This window comes from Bos indicus x Bos taurus, chromosome 19 (genome assembly GCF_003369695.1).
Source record: "Bos indicus x Bos taurus breed Angus x Brahman F1 hybrid chromosome 19, Bos_hybrid_MaternalHap_v2.0, whole genome shotgun sequence".
Taxonomy (NCBI): Eukaryota; Metazoa; Chordata; class Mammalia; order Artiodactyla; family Bovidae; genus Bos; species Bos indicus x Bos taurus.
Window position 1 is genome coordinate 58,100,223 of NC_040094.1, and position 19,285 is coordinate 58,119,507.

The window sequence follows — 19,285 nt, forward strand, 5'->3', positions numbered from 1 at the left end:
TCACTTGGGTCAACATGCATGATGACCTGAACCCTTCATGTGTAGGCACAATGGTTCCCGACTGCCAAGTAACAAGTCACCACAAGCTTAGAGGCCTGATCTATTATTAGCTCCCTGCTTTGTAGGTCAGAGGTCTGGGGTGGACTTGACTGGGTCCCTGCTTAAAAACTGAAGGCCAAAATCAAGGAGGTGGCCAGGCTGAGCGCTTACTGAAGGTTCTGGGGAAGAATTCACTCCCAAGTTTATTTAGGTTGTTGGCAGAACCAGTTCCCTGCGGCTGTAGGACAGAGGCCCCTGTGCTCTTGCTGGCTGCTTGCTGGTCTCCGTTCCTGGAGGCAGCCCTCAAGTCCTTTCCCTGCAGCTGCCACCCCCTGGCGACCCCGCCCCCTCCTTCAAAGCCACTGACGGTGCATCAAATCCTTCTTGTGCTTGGAATCTCTGATTCTCCTTTTGCCATCAGAGAAACTCTCTGCTTTTAAAGGGCTCTTTTAGTTTAGGTCAGGCCCATCCAGGTAACCACTCTATTTGAAGGTCTGTGGATTAGTAAATTTATTCCACTGTGAATCCCTTTTGCCATTTAATGAAAGAATAACCTTAGGGGCGTCTCAGGTGGTGCAGTGGTAAAGAATCCACTTGCCAGTGCAGGAGACACAGGAGACATCCCTGAGTCGGGATGTCTTGATCCCTGGATCGGGAAGATCCCCTGGAAAAGGAAGCAGCAAGGCACTCCAGTATTCTTGCCTGCAGAATCCCATGGACAGAGGAGACAGGAGGGCTACAGTCCATGAGGTCTCAAAGAGTCAGACACGACTGAGCAACAGAGCACGCAATCACAGGGGCAACTCTCAGGGCACATCTTAGAATTCTGCCTTTCACAATGCCCGGGACATTGAGTCTGAGAACCAGAATGGTGTCCTTTGGAGCTAAAGAGACTCTTTTGTCTTCTGGCCAAAGAGTTGTACCACTTGGTTCCACCCCGTGTGGGTGGGTGACCAACAGGCCTGGCCCCAACTCTTACCAGATACACTCTGGAGATCTACAAATAGAGAAGAAAAGGCACTCCTCTCCCTCGGAGAAAACTCCTTTCTCTGAAAGCCTCATGGACACAGGATTCCCCTAAGAAGAAGCTCAACACTGCTCTGAGCGCCCTGTCCTGGAGAGAAAGAAAGCCAGGCTCTGTCTGTTGGTTGGCTCCTGGCTTCCTTGAGGATCTGCCCTTAATAAGCTCCCAGAACTTTCTGTACCATATTTCTAGCTCCTTTCAATGCTTGTTCCTTGTAGCAAGGCCAGGTGGGGAGCCTCCCTCCACCCCCTTCTGGGGCCTTCTCCCCTTCAGCTATTCAGGAATGTAGGTGCCTGCAGTAAAAACCACTAAAGATGTTTTCTTAGCTGCAGGCCTACCCACTGGGGCCCCTCGATGCAGAAGGACCCTTTGTGCAGATTCCTCCTCCTTCTCGCCCAGGAGCTGGCATCTCAGCTCCACCTCAGCTTCGACCTTGCTCTCCGCTCCTGTGGGTGAGTTTCAGGGCCTGGAGGACTGGAAGGGGCCCCTGTGCTGCTGAGAAAACCACCTGATCCAGAGCTCCCACCAGGGGCCCTCTGCCCCGCCTGCAGCCCTTCCTTTCCCCGGGAGCCCCACGGAGGGCAGCCAGTGGCAGGCAGGCAGCAAGGGGTGGGGGACAATAAAGGCCAGGTCGTCACCCCAGTTCAAGGGGACCCAGACTGTCTCCGTAGAGCCGCTGCACAGCACTGCATAGCGAGGGCGCTAAGACTGGTGTGCACGTAGGTGCTGTCTGCTCTGCTCAGAACCTCAAAGCTGAAAGGAAAGTCTCCGATTGGCCAGACTGCCTGTTATCACTCATGCACTTGGTACCAATTTAATGGAGAATAACATCCATTTGTCAGGCACTGAACAGGTGCCGGGAATCTGCCAGCTTGGCTGGAGCATGGTTGGGAGGGGGACATGGGGAGAGACAGGCCGAGAGCCTGGCAGCTAGTACCTCAAAGGGCAGCATCTTACCCCAGGCAACAGGAAGCCAACAGAGGGCTTTGTATGGGCTTCCCAGATGGCACTAGTGGTAAAGAGCCCGCCTGCCAGTGCAGGAGATATAAGAGACATGGGTTCCATCCCTGGGTCTGGAAGATCCCCTGGAGAAGGGCATGGCAATTCACTCCAGCGTTCTTGCCTGGAGAATCCCGTGGACAGAGGAGCCTGGTGGGCTACAGTCCATAGCGTCAAAGAGTCAGGCACGACTGAAGCAACTTAGCATGCTTATCCCAGGATATTGAATATACAGGAGGACCCTGTTGTTTAACCACTCTATATGTAATAATTTGCATCTACCAATCCCAGCCTCCCTCCTCATCCCTCCCCTACCTGCCCCACCTTGGCAACCACAAGTCTGCTCCCTACGTCTATGAGTCTGTTTTGAAGATAAGCTCGTTTGTGTCATATTTCAGATTCCACATATAAGTGATATCATGTGGTGTTTGTCTTTCTGACTGACTTCCCTTAGTGTGATCATCTCTAGTTGCTTTTCTCTTCCCTTAGTTTTTCAGGGAACCAAGCCCTCTGGTGGATGCCTTTCTGGGGAAAAGAAGAAAGAGAGAGGCTGACGGAGGCAGAGCCACTGAAAGGTCTACCGGCGCTGTGCAGGCCCTGCCCACTTCCTTTCTCTTGCAGTGAGTTTCGTCCACACGGTGTCAGAAAGGCCGTGAGTGGCGGTAGCGAGGGGCCAGTCACCTCCCCAGCCCTGGCTCAGGCTCCTGATGCCCAGCCTTTGTGTGTACTGAGTGGGCTGGCTGGACGCTTAGGTCTCTATCAGTTGTGACCACACCCTCCTGTAAGGCCCCAGGGAGAAAGCAGAACCAAGCCCTGGGAAAGATCAACAGCCACGCTTGTGGTTCTTCCAGGTGCAGCCCTTCCAACCTGAGGTCGTAGAGGAACTGAGGCTGCAGAGGGCGGGGTGGGAATCCCACGGGTCCAGGGTCACCACACCCACATCCAGAAGTGAATTCTTCTGCTTATTTCTGTCCACGGGACCGAACAGCCACCGACATCCACCGGACCAGCATCACCCAGGGGAGCTGGCCTTCGTCCTGGCCTCTCCTGGCCTCAGAGGAATCCAGATCACAGTTGGCGGGGTTAGATTGCTCAGGCCAACTGATCCCTTCAGAGATACACAAACTAGGGCTTGTGGAATCTCAGGGCGAATACAGAACACGCTGGCAGCCAGATCACCTGACCTCCCCCCGCCCCAGGGTGGGGGTTGTCTGACCACCCCATCACCTGACCTCAGGTCACCACCCTCCCCTGCAGTGTGGTTCTCTACTGCGTAACATAATATAATCACGGAGTAACTCCCGAGGACAGGGGCAGAGATCACGCGGCCGCCTGAGAATTCTGCCTCCAACAGGGCTGGAGGCTCCCGTCCCCCTCACCTGGCCAGACCCCCAGGCCAGCTCCTGAGAGGAAGTGTCCTTCTCAGCTCTTGACTGCCCCTAATTACTCAGCGAGGTTGGACCAGACCTCCCAATACATCGATTAGAACAGGGTGGTGGACAGGCCGGTGGGTGGACGGCTTTTGTCTCCCAGAGGCGAGTTCCCTCCCACCCAGCTGGCCCAGATCCGCGTGTCTCAGCCTGTGGTTTCGGTGTCCAAGCCTCGAGTGCAGAGATGCCCGTGGGACGCCAAGAGGGAAGATGTTCGAACGCTTGACAGTTCTAACGGTGGTGCCCTTCCAGCCAGGATCCCCCGGCACCCCATTCTGCTCTATTCTTTTATTTGGCCATGTCAGGTGGCTTGTGGGATCTCAGTTTACTGACGAGGTACTGAACCTGGGCCACTGCAGTGAAAGCCCAGAATCGTAACCACTGGGCCACCAGGGAACTACCCACCCCCACTGGACACACACACTTTCATTTTGCATTTCTACCTGGTTCCCTCAAACTTTACTACGCCTTAACTTTAATAAATATTTATTGAGAGCAAGCTCAGTGTACTGGCATAGGGGTTGGAGGCTAGGGGTCAGGACCCTTGCCTCCAGAAGACTGAAAGGCAAAGAAATACAAGCTGAAAACCAGTGGCTTCCTGTCCAGGTTCTGAAACGTACTGGCCCTACGACTTCGGCCCTATGACTTCCTCGTTTGTTTGCCTGAAAAACGGGTGATACTCATGGGTTGTTGTTGAGACACTAAATATACAGATGGATCATGGCCAGAGCTTCTATAAAAATAGATCTCTGACCTGCAATCAGCGGCAACCATGCCAGGAAGCCAGCCTGCTAGCCGTAAGTCAGACTTGTAGGAAATCAGACCGCTATCCTGGACAAGTGGTCCAGAAAGTCAAACAGTTACCCCGGCAGCAATCATCCCACGTCGGCAGGGCTTAATTAATGATTGACAGCTGCCCTAACTCTTATCTGGGCTTCCAGCTTAGGACCAATCAGAGAAAACCAGGTATGCACTTCTAACCTCTCACATAGGACACCCTACTTTTTAAAAAACGTTTATTTATTCTTGGCCATGTCATGTGACATGTGGGATCTTAGTTCTCCAACCAGGGATCGAACCTGTGCCCCCCTGCCTTGGAAGTTCAGTCTTAACCCATTGGGCCACCAGGGAAGTCTACGCTCTACTTCTATTATTGTTTTCATTTATTAATATCAATTATTAATATGGTTAAATATAGTAATAATTATTAATATACACCGATTTAAATATTAATCGTTTCGTTTTATTAATATTAATATTGTTAAATATATTAATATTTATTAACATACACTGATTTAAACAATATTAATAGATAGTATTAATTTTTTGCCACACCGTGGGGTTTACAGGATCTTAGTTTCCAGACCAGGGATTGAACCTGGGCCCCCTGAGTCAGGAGCACAGAGTCTTAGCCACCGGACCACCAGCGAACTCCTGGGACGCTCCTATCTGGAATTATGTCACAACACAGGCAAACATCCTCCTCTGTCTCCATGTGCAGCCTCTTCCACAATCTCCCTTCCCTCCAGAAGGGCTCCAGGGGCCACAGAGGGGGTGAGCATTCCCTCTCTGTGTCCCCGGGTCTTCTCCAAACTCAGCATACCCTGAGGGGCATCTGGGCCCTCCATCCTGGACTCACCTTTTCTATGATGCCTGGACCCTCCCAGTGGTCTCCTAAGGGCTCTCCAGCCTCATCAATCCCTCGTCTATAATGCAGTTGGAGGGATCCTACTGGAATGTGATCTTAAGAACCATCGGAAGAAACTCAGCCTCCAAGAGAGGCCTCCAAGCCGGCACCACTCACTTTTCCACCTTCATTCATTTCCCACTGGGGATGGCCCGTCACCCACCCACCAGGTTTCGGCAAAGTCCTCTCTGTTTTTACCTGACTCCAAGAGTGAGAAGAAAGCAAAACGATGCGTGCTCTATGCCTCCTTCCTGGGTCTGTGCTCCCAGCTAACTCAAGCACCTTGCCCAACTGTGAGATGCACCGAACCCAGGGATGAACAAACAGGCCTGCATCTGAGTCCTGCCTCACCACGAACTAGGCATGTTTTGCAGGCCAATTGCTTTAACTCTTTGACCCTCAGTATATGTCCATCTATGGGCTTCCCTGGTGGCTCAGACAGTAAAGAATCTGCCAGCAACGCATGGTTCATCGAGACTAACGTTCATCGAGACCCTGGTTCTCTGGGTGAAGGTCGTGAAGGTCCATGGAGTCGCATAGAGTCAGACATGACTGAGCAACTAACTGTTGCCCTTTTTTCATGTCCATCTAGAAAAACGAAGGTAATAATTCTTACCTCCTGAGGGTTATTATGAAGAGTCTATTAGATGGTGCAAACAAAATATTAAGCCTAGTGTCTGGTCCTGTGGCTCCCCAGGTGGCTCAGCGGTAAAGAATCTGCCTGCCAATGCAGGAAATGCAGATGCGGGTTTGATCCCTGGGTCAGGAAGGTCCCCTGGAGGAGGAAATGACAACCCACTCTAGTACTCTTGCCTGGAAAATTCCATGGACAGAGGAGCCTGGCAGGCTACAGTCCATGGGGTTGCAAAGGGTTGGACATGACTGAGCAACTAACACTTTCACTCTATGGGAGCCCACTTCTATTTCATCACAGAGGAGCTCCCTGGAGGTGAGGCAGCAGGTCTAAGAGGGAGATCAGAGGTCTCAGAAGGCCAGGAGGCGCTTGCATGTGTGCGCGCGCACACACACACACACACACACCCCACAAACACACAGGTCCATGGGAGAGTCTCAGAAGCTGCTGCTTATTCTGTGAGATGCCTCCCAACCAGCAGGCTGTGTCTCACCCTTCTACTCTGAACTGAGGTTCATCCAGGACTCTGGAGTTTGCCAATCGACTTGACCGTGGGTCCCGTGTTGTCCAACCTCCACATTTTACGGACGAGCTAAGTGAGACCCCTGGGGCCAGAAATGACTTTTCCAAGGTCATGCAGTGTGTTGGTATCAGAGAAAGGTCCAGAACCCAGGTGCCCTGGTGCCAGCTCAGTGGGTTCCCCACCATTAAAGCCAAATACTGTGCCATCATCCCACCTGTCAGTCACTTCTCAAAAGTCGGGCCCCTGGAAGCACTCTCGATGGAGAATTTAGAAAAACTCCTGCTCTAGCCCACCCCACGTGACGTCTGCTGGCAATGCCCGCTGTCCCAAAGTGAACAGGTGACTGCTGGCACACGGCTCCCCAGCCATCTCCCCTCCGGCCACGTCCAGCCAGCCAGGCGGGCACCTGAACCGGTTGGGGCACCCGGCCTGAGACCCTCAGTTCTCACGGTCCCTCGCCCAGGCCAGCACCGGGTTTGGCAGGTGGAAGGAACCCTCCCAGCCAGCTGTGCCCCAATGCCCCTTGGCAGTGAGCCCTCTGATGCCAGCCCCCTTCCCACAATCCTGCCTCCCGCGGCCCTGGGAGACCCAGTCATTCGGTCCTTCTCTCTGGAAAAGGAGCAACACCCTGCCCTTCTCCACAGAGGCCTCCAAGTCCCGCCTGAGACCACAGCCTTCCATTTAGAGCCGCCCCCACTCTCCCGGGAGTAGTGTGGCCATCAGGGGCTCCAGTGCCAGGGCAGCTGGGCATTCCTCTCCCTGGCTTTGCCCTGTCTGCTAAATATACATCTAGGAGGAGTCTAGGAGGGAAACGCCACAGACCTTGTTAACTCTTTCACTTCCAGCAGCCGTGGAGAGTTGGGGTGGCGGGGCGGAGCCAGGCCGGCAAGTGGGTGGAAGGGGTGCCCAAGACTGGAGGAGCCCTTGCCCAGGCTCAGCTGGAGGGGTGGGAGGCCCCAGCCATGGCCAGGGGCATGGGACCTGAGGTCAGAGGTCAGGGGTGACTGTGGGAAGTGGACCAACCATGTCCTCATCACCCCATCCCCGCTCCTGCCTAGAGGACCCCGAGAAGGAGGGTAGGTGGGGGCCCTGGGTGGGAAACCCCTTTTGGCCACGAGGCAGAGTCAGGCCCGTACCCACTTTCTCCAGGGGCACCTAGACGGTGGCCTGAGCTCTCCTTTCCAGGAGAAGGTGAGGGAGGGCCAGGTGGCAGACCGGCTCCCCCCAGGGGCGTCCTCTTTCCCGGTTCCTTGAGGGGAGGTGTGATCAGACAGGAGGAGGCTCTGGACGAGCCTCCACACCCCCCTTCCCTTCTTCCCTCCCCTGCAGGGCGCCCCTCAGCCAGGCCTGCCTTCCTGCCCCCTCGGTGCCTGGGGAGCCCCCGGGGGCCCTGGCTGAAGGGCTGCAGCATCCCGGGAGCCCCGCCCCGGCACCCTACCTGGGTCCCAGCTCGGAGGGTGACTCACTGTGGGGTCGGCTTCTCCCCTGCCCGCTTCTCCCCGCCCCATCTCCCTCCCCTTCCCGCCTCCTCCCTCCATCCTGGCTTGTGTGGGGCTGAAGTCGAGGCTCACACTCCCTGAGTGGGGAGTGTACCCTGGGCAGGAGCTTCTGGGGGAGCCTGGGACCCTAGAGGCACTGACCGAGGCCCTGCGGCTGCGGAGTCCGGGTAGGCCGGTGCCCACCGCGGGGAGGGCAGGCAGCCAATGTGGGATCAGCGGGAGGGGCTGCCCGGACCAGGCGGAACGGACGAGGACAGGGCCCTTCACACACTGCCCCGCGCAGCCAGCCTTCCCAGTCGCCAGGAGGACCTGGGGAAACCGCCGCCACCCGCCCGTCTCCGCCACCTCCCGGCTTGGAGGAAGGTCGTGACTCCGTGGCCTCAGGGTGGAGAAGAGCGACTAGGGGACCGGTTGAGCCCTTCTGCCCAGCTGCTCCCTGCTGGCTGCGGACGTGATGGGGATGGGGGTGGGGGTGAGGGTGGGTGGGGGCGTGGAGGGGAGTGGAGGGGTGGGGGTGGGGGTGGGGCTGGGCAGGCACAGTTTCTTGGCAATAACTTAGATCTGCCTGGAAATCTGCTTTAAAGGCCCGCCCCCTGGCTACCAGGCCAGTCTGCGCATCCGGCCTATCCTGCAGCGCCCCCTGCTGTCTTATCCCATAGTGACGGGACAAAGCGGGAAGTTGGGTCGCAAGACCCTCAAGCTTCCCCGCTGACAAAGGAATCAGGGCCTTGGTGGGGATGGGGAGGTGGGGAACACCAAGATTCCCAAGACACTCCCTTGCCAAAGACCATCCCATTGTCCCTGCCGACAGATCCATAACCTGGCCGACCAAGGGGCTCAACATTTAATCTGGTAAATAAGTAAAGTTTTGCTCTCTGGGGGCGACCCCCTTCCCTGGGCATGGTTGCTGAAAATAGCAGACCCTCTAGAAGGCTGGTTCCTTGTCTCCAGCATGCCCCCTCCCACCCTTCCCCATCCCAGGAGCACGTGGACAGCCATGGGGCCCTTTACCCAATGGACACGGAGCGGGTGGAGGTTGGGGGCTGGGGGTGGAGGTGGGGCTGGGAGGTGGAGGAGGCCACAGCGGGATTAGGGGAGTGAGGTCAGAAGCCCCCGGGACCACTGACCACTACATGAGGGGGCAGAGGCAGTGAGTGCAGGTAAGAGGGGATCTTTGGCAGTGCTAGGGAGCCGTGCACACTTCAGTGACACTTGCTCAGTTGTGTCCGACTCTTTGCAACCCCATGGACTATACAGTCATGGAATTCTCCAGGCCAGAATACTGCAGTGAGTAGCCTTTCCCTTTTCCAGGGGATCTCCCCAGCCCAGGGATTGAACCAGGTCTGCCGTATTGCAGGCGGATTCTTTACCAGCTGAGCCACAAGGGAAGCCTGTGCAAACCTTAAGCCCAACGAGGAATGGAAAAAAAAACCCAACACGCTGTTGGAGGTTGGGAGCATTAAAGGGAGCCCAGGAAATGTGGCAGACAACGACTTTATTCTCCTGCCCGAGAGCAGCAGCCGGAAAGGGGGCCAGCAACCCTGTCACAGCTAAGAAAATGGAGAAAATTCTTCTGAACGAGGAGGAGATATTCTCAGTGTGGAATTTCAAAGTTCTGTAGCCGACTTCGGGAAACTTCTTGAGGGAAGACACTTGTCCTCAGATGTTTCTTCATTATGGTTTAACCAAAAATATCAAGATCTTCCAAGAATTCAGGAAGAAAGGAGAGGTCACATTTGAGGATTCAAGACTGACGTTGAATTCTGCTACACCAACCAGAAAGAAAGGTGGGGAGACATTTCCTAAAGAGCTAAGAGAAAAATTCTTCTCGTCAAAAACTGGACATGCAGCCAAACGAAATTTCCTTTTGAAATAACCACAGTGCTATGGGCCAAATTGTGTCTCCCTAAATTCGTAGACTGAAGCCCTAACCCTCTGTACATCAGAATGTGAATTTAAAGAGATGACTGAGTTAAAATGAGGCCATTAGGGCGGGCACACATCCAATATGACTGGTGTCTTTTTAAGATGAGGAGATTAGGGGACTTCTCCTGGCGGACCAAGTGGTTAAGACTTTGCCTTCCGATGCAGGGGTGCAGGTTCGATCTTTGGTCAGGGAACTAAGATTCCACATGTCTTGCAACCAGAAAGCCAAAATATAGAACAGAAGTAACATAACAAATCCAATAATGACCATAAAAATGGTCCACATCAAAAAAATCCTAAAGAAAAAAAAATATTAGGACACAGAGACACCAGGGATATGCCTGCAAAGAGGAAAGAGCTTTGGAAGACACAGAGGAGAGCATCTGTAGCCAAGGGATAAGGCTGCCGAAAGCAACCAGCTTGCCGACACCTTAATCTTGGACTTCCAGCTCACAGAGCCTTAAGAAAATTAATTTCTGTTGCTTAAGCCCCCAGACTATGGTATTTTGTTATGGCAGATCTAGGAAATGAATACACCTGGACACAGAGATCAGAAAACAAGCTGTCGACCAACTTCTAGACTGGCAGAAATCATATGTAGACTTGGAAATACGTGACAAACAACTGTCCTCAGGTATTAACACAGGGTTAAAGATAGGAGATAAGATCAACTGATGAAATGGAAAATCTGGGGTGGGGTGGGAGGAACCTGCAAGGGAAAAGCTTGGAATTTCAAAAAGGATTTCCATCAGCCAAGGTAGTTCAGCAGGTGGGGTGGAGACGAGCAGGGTGACCCACACCCGGGAAGTGAAGTTCTCCAGAAGCCATTGAGGCTTTAATGACAAAAATTTGCAAAGGAAAGATAACCAGCTTCAAGAGTACCTTTCATTCCCATTTCAGTGGCTTGTTATCACAGTGATGATTTCTCGCTTTCATTAAAGGTTATAAAGATATCAAAAGGGAACTGCTACCTAAAGCTTCATAGGGAAATATGATGGTGGTGGTAAGTTAGTCTCTAAGTCATGTCCGACTCCGTGTGACCCCATGGACTGTAGCCTGCCTGGCTCCTCTGTCCATGGCATGGGCAGCAGTTCCCTTCTCCAGGGGATCTTCCCAACCCAGAGATTGAACCCAGGTTTCCCACACTGCAGCCAGATTCTTTACAGTCTGAGCCCCCAGGGAAGCCCCTTAGTTCCCAGACCAGGGATCAAACCCGTGTCCCTTGCACTGGCAGATGGATTCTTAACCACTGGACCACCGGTGAAGGCCCTTTCTGTCTCCGTGAAGACAGCTCCCCAGCCAGTTGAAAGAGGCTTCTTGTCTTGCCCCACTGCAGCTGCCTTCCATGGCCAAGGTCTCCCCTGAGACTGGACAGCTCTCCTGCAGGGCCCTGCAGGTTTCCTATAAAGTGGGAAGGGGGGTCTCTCCCTCACAATGTGTCATTTGATTCTGCGTCAAAAGATGCCTTTCTTCCCAGCACTTTGCTCTGTAGGGTGGACTTGGTCCCTGGGAAGGGCTGGGGGAGGCATCATGTCTTGCGCCCCTTCTTAAGGAACCTACACTCACACCCACTTCCTCCTTAAGCAAGGAATGAAGCTCTGGTTCATCAACTCTTCCCATGGACGCGTCTCTGTGCACACAGTGTTACTGAACAAGAGTCGGGTCCTGTGCCTGAATGCAAAGCCCGCCTACTGACACCAGGTTGTGGTGAAGGAAGTTCAGATCAGTCGCTCAGTCGTGTCCGACTCTTTGCGACCCCATGAACTGCAGCACGCCAGGCCTCCCTGTCCATCACCGTCTCCTGGAGTTTACCCAAACTCATGTCCATCGAGTTGGTGATGCCATCCAGCCATCTCATCCTCTGTCGTCCCCTTCTCCTCCTGCCCCCAATCCCTCCCAGCATCAGAGTCTTTTCCAATGAGTCAATTCTTTGCATGAGGTGGCCAAAGTATTGGAGTTTCAGCATCAGCATCAGTCCTTCCAAAGAACACCCAGGACTGATCTCCTTCAGAATGGACTGGTTGGATGTCCTTGCAGTCCAAGGGACTCTCAAGAGTCTTCTCTGACACCACAGTTCAAAAGCACCAATTCTTCGGCGCTCAGCTTTCTTCACAGTCCAACTCTCACATCCATACATGACCACAGGAAAAACCATAGTCTTGACTAGACAGACCTGTGTTGGCAAAGTAATGTCTGTGCTTTTGAATATGCTATCTAGGTTGGTCATAACTTTCCTTCCAAGGAGTAAGCGTCTTTTAATTTCATGGCTGCAGTCACCATCTGCACTGATTTTGGAGCCCACAAAAATAAAGTCTGACACTGTTTCCTGTTTCCCCATCTATTTCCCATGAAGTGATGGGATCAGATGCCATGATCTTCATTTTCTGAATGTTGAGCTTTAAGCCAACTTTTTCACTCTCCTCATCAACTTTCATCAAGAGGCTTTTTAGTTCCTCTCCACTTTCTGCCATAAGGGTGGTGTCATCTGCATATCTGAGGTTATTGATATTTCTCCCAGCAATCTTGATTCCAGCTTGTGCTTCTTCCAGCCCAGCGTTTCTGCATATAAGTTAAATAAGCAGGGTGACAATGTACAGTCTTGACATACTCCTTTTCCTATTTGGAACCAGTCTGTTGTTCCATGTCCAGTTCTAACTGTTGCTTCCTGACCTGCATATAAGTTTCTCAAGAGGCAGGTCAGGTGGCCTGGTATTCCCATCTCTTTCAGAATTTTCCATAGTTTATTGTAATCCACGCAGTCAAAGGCTTTGGCATAGTCAATAAAGCAGAAATAGATGTTTTTCTGGAACTCTCTTGCTTTTTCCATGATCCAGCGGATGTTGGCAATTTGATCTCTGGTTCCTCTGCCTTTTCTAAAACCAGCTTGAACATCTGGAAGTTCATGGTTCATGTATTGCTGAAGCCTGGCTTGGAGAATTTTGAGCATTACTTTACTAGCATGTGAGATGAGTGCAATTGTGCAGTAGTTTGAGCATTCTTTGGCATTGCCTTTCTTTGGGATTGGAATGAAAACTGACCTTTTCCAGTCCTGTGGCCACTGCTGAGTTTTCCAAATTTGCTGGCATATTGAGTGCAGCACTTTCACAGCATCATCTTTCGGGATTTGAAATAGCTCAACTGGAATTCCATCACTTCCACTAGCTTTGTTTGTAGTGATGGTTTCTAAGGCCCGCTTGACTTCACATTCCAGGATGTCTGGCTCTAGGTCAGTGATCACACCATCGTGATTATCTTGGTCGTGAAGATCTTTTCTGTACAGTTCTTCTGTGTATTCTTGCCACCTCTTCTTAACATCTTCTACATCTGTTAGGTCCATACCATTTCTGTCCTTTATCGAGCCCATCTTTGCATGAAATGTTCCCTTGGTATCTCTAATTTTCTTGAAGAGATCTCTAGTCTTTCCCATTCTGTTGTTTTCCTCTATTTCTTTGCATTGATCGCTGACGAAGGCTTTCTTATCTCTCCTTGCTATTCTTTGGAACTCTGCATTCAGATGCTTATATCTTTCCTTTTCTCCTTTGCTTTTCACTTCTCTTCTTTTCACAGCTATCTGTAAAGCCTCCCCAGACAGCCATTTTGCTTTTTTGCATTTCTTTTCCATGGGGATGGTCTTGATCCCTGTCTCCTGTACAATGTCATGAACCTCCATCCATAAATTCATCAGGTACTCTATCTATCAGATGTAGTCCCTTAAATCTATTTCTCACTTCCACTGTATAATCATAAGAAATTTGATTTAGGTCATACCTGAATGGTCTAGTGGTTTTCCCTACTTTCTTCAATTTAAGTCTGAATTTGGCAATAAGGAGTTCATGATCTGAGCCACAGTCAGCTCCTGGTCTTGTTTTTTGCTGACTGTATAGAGCTTCTCCATCTTTGGCTGCAAAGAATATATTCAATCTGATTTTGGTGTTGACCATCTGGTGATGTCCATGTGTAGAGTCTTCTCTTGTGTTGTTGGAAGAGGGCTTTTGCTATGACCAGTGTGTTCTCTTGGCAAAACTCTATTAGGCTTTGCCCTGCTTCATTCCGTATTCCAAGGCCAAATTTGCCTGTTACCCCAGGTGTTTCTTGACTTCCTACTTTTGCATTCCAGTCCCCTATAATGAAAAGGACATCTTTTTTGGGTGTTAGTTCTAAAAGGTCTTGTAGGTCTTCATAGAACCATTCAACTTCAGCTTCTTCAGCGTTACAGGTTGGGGCATAGACTTGGATTACTGTGATATTGAATGGTTTGCCTTGGAAATGAATAGAGATCATTCTGTTGTTTTTGAGATTGCACCCAAGTACTGCATTTCAGACTCTTCTGTTGACCGTGATGGCTACTCCATTTCTTCTGAGGGATTCCTGCCCGCAATAGTAGATATAATGGCCATCCGAGTTAAATTCACCCATTCCAGGGGAAGGAAAGGGTAGCGTTTATTGCAGGGTGCCAAGTGAGAAGTCCAGGCACCCAGTGCTTTAAAAGCCCGGACTCCTTATTTGGTATGTTAAATTACATGGAAATACATTTGTTGGATGAAAGGAAAACAGTCAAACAAGATAAAATCATAACAGTTTAGTCATTAAACCAAGTCAAAGACTTCAGTTTCTCTTCAAGAGCTGTAGGTAATATTCTGTGCAAAGTCCTTGGAGCTCTTTTTGCAGCGACTGAAACCCCCACCAGGTGGAAGACGTTAACTGCATGTGGTCCGCGGGCACGTAGGCTCCAGGTGGGTTGCAAACAGAAAGGTTGATGATGTTGACTCCTGATTACCTCACTACCCCCCAATCAGAAACTCACCCTGCCACCGTCTCCCTCACTCTGTCTAAAAACCTTTCCCCAGGGCTTCCCTGGTGGCTCAGGGGCAAAGAACCTGCCTGCCATGGCAGGAGACAGGTTTGACCCCTGGTCCGGAAACATCCCATATGCCGTGCAGCAGCTAAGCCCGTGCCCCACAACTGTTGAACCTGCACTAGAAACGGTACTCCGCAGCAAGAGAAGCCACCGCAATGAGAAGCCCACATACTGCAGCTAGAGAGTAGCCCCCGCTTCTTGCAAGTGGAGAGAAAACCTGCAGCAACACCCAGAGACCCAGCACAGCTAGAAATAAATAAATAAGATTATGTTAAAACACAAAACACTTTCCCTAAAAGCCATCAGGGGGTTGCAGCCTTTTGAGCACTAGCTGCCTGGATTCCTATCTCGGCATCTGCAATAAACACGGCACTTTCTTCCACCACAACCCGGAGTTGGTGGACTGGCTATGCTGTGCTGGGGGGAGTGGACCCGCGTTTGGTTTGGTAACGATGGGGGAATCCGCCGTGCCCCTGACCGACTCAGGGCAGGCTGACGTTGCTCAGAGGTCCTCCGTTCTTTCTCTCAGTTTTTGGGACCAGAGGTGCCTCATAATTTTTCAGAATAGAGGAAGGTAATGTGTGGTTTAGACAAAGTAACAGATCTCCAGTCTAGCAGGGTGTAGGGCATCAGCCCCAAATTACACCCGCTGAGTCTGAAATGCAGTCTGCGCAGCTCCCGGCACCAAGACACACCCGAACCGGTGCCTGTTCCGGTCAGGTTTCGCCACCCAATGTGTTTGTGGCAAACGCAGGACACGGTCTTGCTTTTCAGAGCTTTTTGGAATCTAGAACTGTGGACAAAGGATTGGGGACCGTCTTTTCTACCTTATGGGTGCGGCTGAAAGTGCCTTCCTAGACATTCCTGCTGTGGGGAGAGAAGTAGGGAGGGAAGGGGGAAGGTCAAGGGCATTCATTTTGCACTGACTGTTTGCCCGGCGCATATCTGCCTTTTTCGCTTCTGTGATCCCACGAAGGGGTTGGGTGCTGGTGAGGGCCCGCCTGGACCTCCCGTTCAGGGGAAAGGTCAGTTCAGCCTGATCAAGAAGCAGAAAGCAGACTGCTAATGTGTTTACCCAATGCCTGGAGCAGGTGGGAGGTCCGTCTGCTGTCCCTCCCAGCTGCCTTTCCAGGCTGGCACCGCCAAAAGGAGAGAGTCCAGGAGGGGCGGGCAGAGCCCCCTGGCCTCCCGTCAGTGGAGCCATCTCCCTTCCCCGCCTTGGTGGGGAAAGAGCCTTCTTCCCCAAGTGCAGTGAGGTCAGCAGCGTGGCCGGGGCCGCCTCTCCCCTCTCCTGGCCCCTGAGCTAAGAGGGCCTTTTGTTGCTTAGTCCTGCTCCTTGGCAACCATGAAGACTGCAGCCCCGGGCTGTTTGGGGCCCCTGAACCTATTCTGGCTCCAGCGCAGGGAGTCAATCAAAATCAGTCCAGGACACTCAAGACCCCAAGGTCTTTATATCGCCCCAGAGCTGGGACATTGAGTCTACTTAAGACCACTTTCCCAGACAGCTCCTCCCCATTGTTCAGCCCCCACACATGGTTCCCCCTGGCCCAGGAAAGGCCTGGAATCCTGGGGACATCTTCCTCTCTCCCCGGCATTGCCAGCAGAAGCCAAAGAAGTAATTGACGCAGGGAATGAGAGGTGGGCTCCAGGAAGGGGTGGGATAAAAGCAATTCATATTCATCCATCCGTCCATCTATTCATTCGTTCATTCAACCCACCAACATTAATTTAGCTTCCTGGGGAGCCACCCCTGAAGTGAGAAACCTCTCTCCCCACCCCCAGATTGCAATGGAGAGTGTTGATAAAGTTTGTGGGCACAACCACAGACCCCAGTACTCCAAGCATGAGCCACCCCAAGCTCCCTGCGTGGGCTCCTCCTCTACAGTTCTGCCCCCTTGGGGAGTCCCGGAGGCTTCAGCATAGGCTCTGCCACCATGCCCGCTGACCGTGACCCCAGGGTGCAGGGCAGGTGGGCGTCCTGGAAGACCCCTCGGACAGTGGCCCGAAAAGTCTTGCTGACGAAACAGTAGAGGCCGAAGTTGACGGCGGTGTTGAGCATGGCCACCATGTTGGCCACATCCAGGGCCAGGTGGACCCTCCAGTCGTGGTAGACGGGGGCCACGTACAGGTGGTAGAGCATGACGAAGGTGCGGGGTGCCCAGAGGAGGGCGAAGAGCGTGGTGACGCCCAGGAGGATGGCGGTGCTCTTGCCCACCTGGGGCCGCGGCCCGCTCTGGCCCCTCCGCTGCAGCCGGCGGACGATGGCCAGGTTGGCCACCAGGAAAACGCCGCAAGGGACGAAATAGACAATGAGGCAGTGAGCCCACTTGAGCACCTCGTCCAGCGTGCTGGGCGGGTCCGCGTCCCTCCACACATCCAGCCACCAGTAGAAGGGGATGCCAGTGAGCAGCGCAGCGCCGAGGACAGCGGCGACGGCCCGCTGGGCCCGGCCCGGGGACGAGGTGGCCCGGTGGCGCAGGGGGTGGCACAGGGCACTGTACCGGTCCACCGTGAGCAGGACGGCGATCCAGACCGAGGCATGGTTGGCAGCAAACTCCAGGATGTTAGCTGTGCGTACCACGGCCTGGGGCACCTCTCGGGCCAGCACAGCTCCCTGCAGGAGGAAGCCCACGAACACGATGACCACCTGGGTGACGATGTCCGAGGCTGTGAGTGCCAGAAGGTAGTAGTAGGAGGGCTTCCGTGTCCTGGTGGCGAGGCGGGCCAGGGCCACTGTGGTCAGGAGATTGACTGATGGTCACCGAGGTTAGGGAGGGGAGGGGTCAGAGGTTAGAAGGGCTGCCTGGCTGTGCTTTCTCATCGTCCCTCCCCGCCTGCTGCTTCTTGCCTCTCTTTTCCTCTTTCTGGAAACTTCTTAAAGCTCACTTTGTTGGAAAGGTTAAGCAGATCAGCCTTGCCTTGTCCAGCCATGGCACTGCAGGCCACTGCCTTACCAGGCTACAGGCAGGGATGAGCCATTCCCTAATTCCACCCATCCTCTCCTGCATCCATACCACACCCCTGCTCTGCTCTCTGAATGCAGTGGATGGTGCAAGAAGCTTTCAGTGTGACGCTCTGGGCTGTTCTGCATGAACTTAGTCATTCTAGGAGATCCCCATTCCTGGGGGAAGAACGGGGCTGTCTGCTCTGCTGAAAACTTGGGTTTAGCTATTGAGCACGCCAAACTTCTGCAATGGCTCAGCGGTAAAGAATCTGCCTGCAATGCCGGAGATACAGGAGTTGCCTGTTCGATCCCTGGATTGGGAAGATCTCCTGGAGAAGGAAATGGCAACCCACTCCAGGCTTCTTACCTGGAAGATCTCATGGACAGAGGAGCTTGGTGGGCTACAGTCCATGGGGTCACAAAGCGTCAGACACGACAGCCACTGAGCACCCTCGCTTTTACTCCGCTCTATGCTTGGCTCTGCAGTGACCCAGAGCACCCCCACAAGGCAAGAGGAAGGAATCCACTATCCTGTGTCTCAGGGGTCAGCATGGAGGATTGGCACCCACTGAAGGAGGACCCCAATTTCTGGCCCAGCCCTGGACCCCAGACCTCACTCCCCACTCACCAGGCAGCCCCAGGCCCAGAAGGACACTGTAGTAGATGACAGGGATGACCCCAGCCACACAAGGGGACGTCACGGGGCTCTCGGGCCGATGGCCTTCAAACTCCTGGCTCAGCCCACTGCTGTTGGGTGTGGGCAGCAGGGTCACCCATAGCTGGGCAGCTAGGAGGTGCAGAATGGCAGGTTAGAACTTTTGGTCTCTTTCCAGCCTGGCCTGGAGCAGCCCCACCATGACCTTGGCCCTGAGGTCTTTACTCACCCTGGCCCCATGCAGAGCCCCTAGTCAGGTCCAGCCAAACGCAATCCCGACAGCCACGTCCTCTCCACCCCAGCCCACCCCCTCGGGGCCTGGCTCCACTATCAATGGGAAGAAGTACTCAGTGGCCTTTCTTGCCATCTTAGAGATTATTTCTGAATCGCCTGGTTCCCAGGCAGCCTGAGTCAGACAGTCTGAACTGGGGCTTGAGCACCGTGTTCGTAAGGCATCCTGGGTAACTGACCTGGACCCACGGTAACCATGGCAACCGCACTGCTGTAGCAAACAGCTGCCTCCTCTTCAAGGAGAGATGTGACCAAGTTCTCTCCTTTCTACCCCAAAGAGCATCTCTCTCTCTCTGTCTCCTAGTACCACTGGAGCTGGAAGGGCCCTGGTTTTCAGACAGGGAAACTGAGTCCAGAGGGGTCAGGTGTGACCTGTCTGCCATCACACACATCTAGCTGGTGGCCGATCTGGGATGAGGACCAGACAACATGCTCTGGTCCCTCCCCACCTAGTCTACACTTTCAGATTTTAGGTTTCACCTTCCAGCTCTTGATTTTTTCCACTTCAAGCTCCCCATTCCCACCCTACCTCCAGATTCCTTGCTGACCTTGCCACCTCACTCTCCCTGCCCACCCTGGGTCTTAGGCACCTTACCTGTCTCATCTCCTGCCAGCCGCATGCTCCTGGGTCCTGGGTCACCCTGTGGCTTTTTCCGGGGGTGCCTGCAGCTCGCTCTCAGTTGTTTGCCTGACGATTCTTCCAGCAGCACTGAGTCTGCAGTCAGCACGTGTGAAGCGGTGGGTGGTGGGAGGAGGGTGGGGGAGAAGGGAGGGGG

General features: G+C 53.2%; 1 protein-coding gene across 1 annotated transcript; it reads right to left on the reverse strand.

The window, feature by feature from the left end:
- Positions 1–16,046: 16,046 nt before the first annotated feature.
- GPR142 (G protein-coupled receptor 142) lies at positions 16,047–19,227 on the reverse strand. The gene is made up of 3 exons (XM_027518894.1): positions 19,105–19,227; positions 18,192–18,350; positions 16,047–17,352 (listed from the first exon to the last, which is right to left on the reverse strand). Exons 1-3 carry the CDS (start codon positions 19,127–19,129, stop codon positions 16,499–16,501), a joined length of 1,038 nt encoding a protein of 345 aa, XP_027374695.1. The 5' UTR covers positions 19,130–19,227; the 3' UTR covers positions 16,047–16,498.
- Positions 19,228–19,285: the final 58 nt, after the last annotated feature.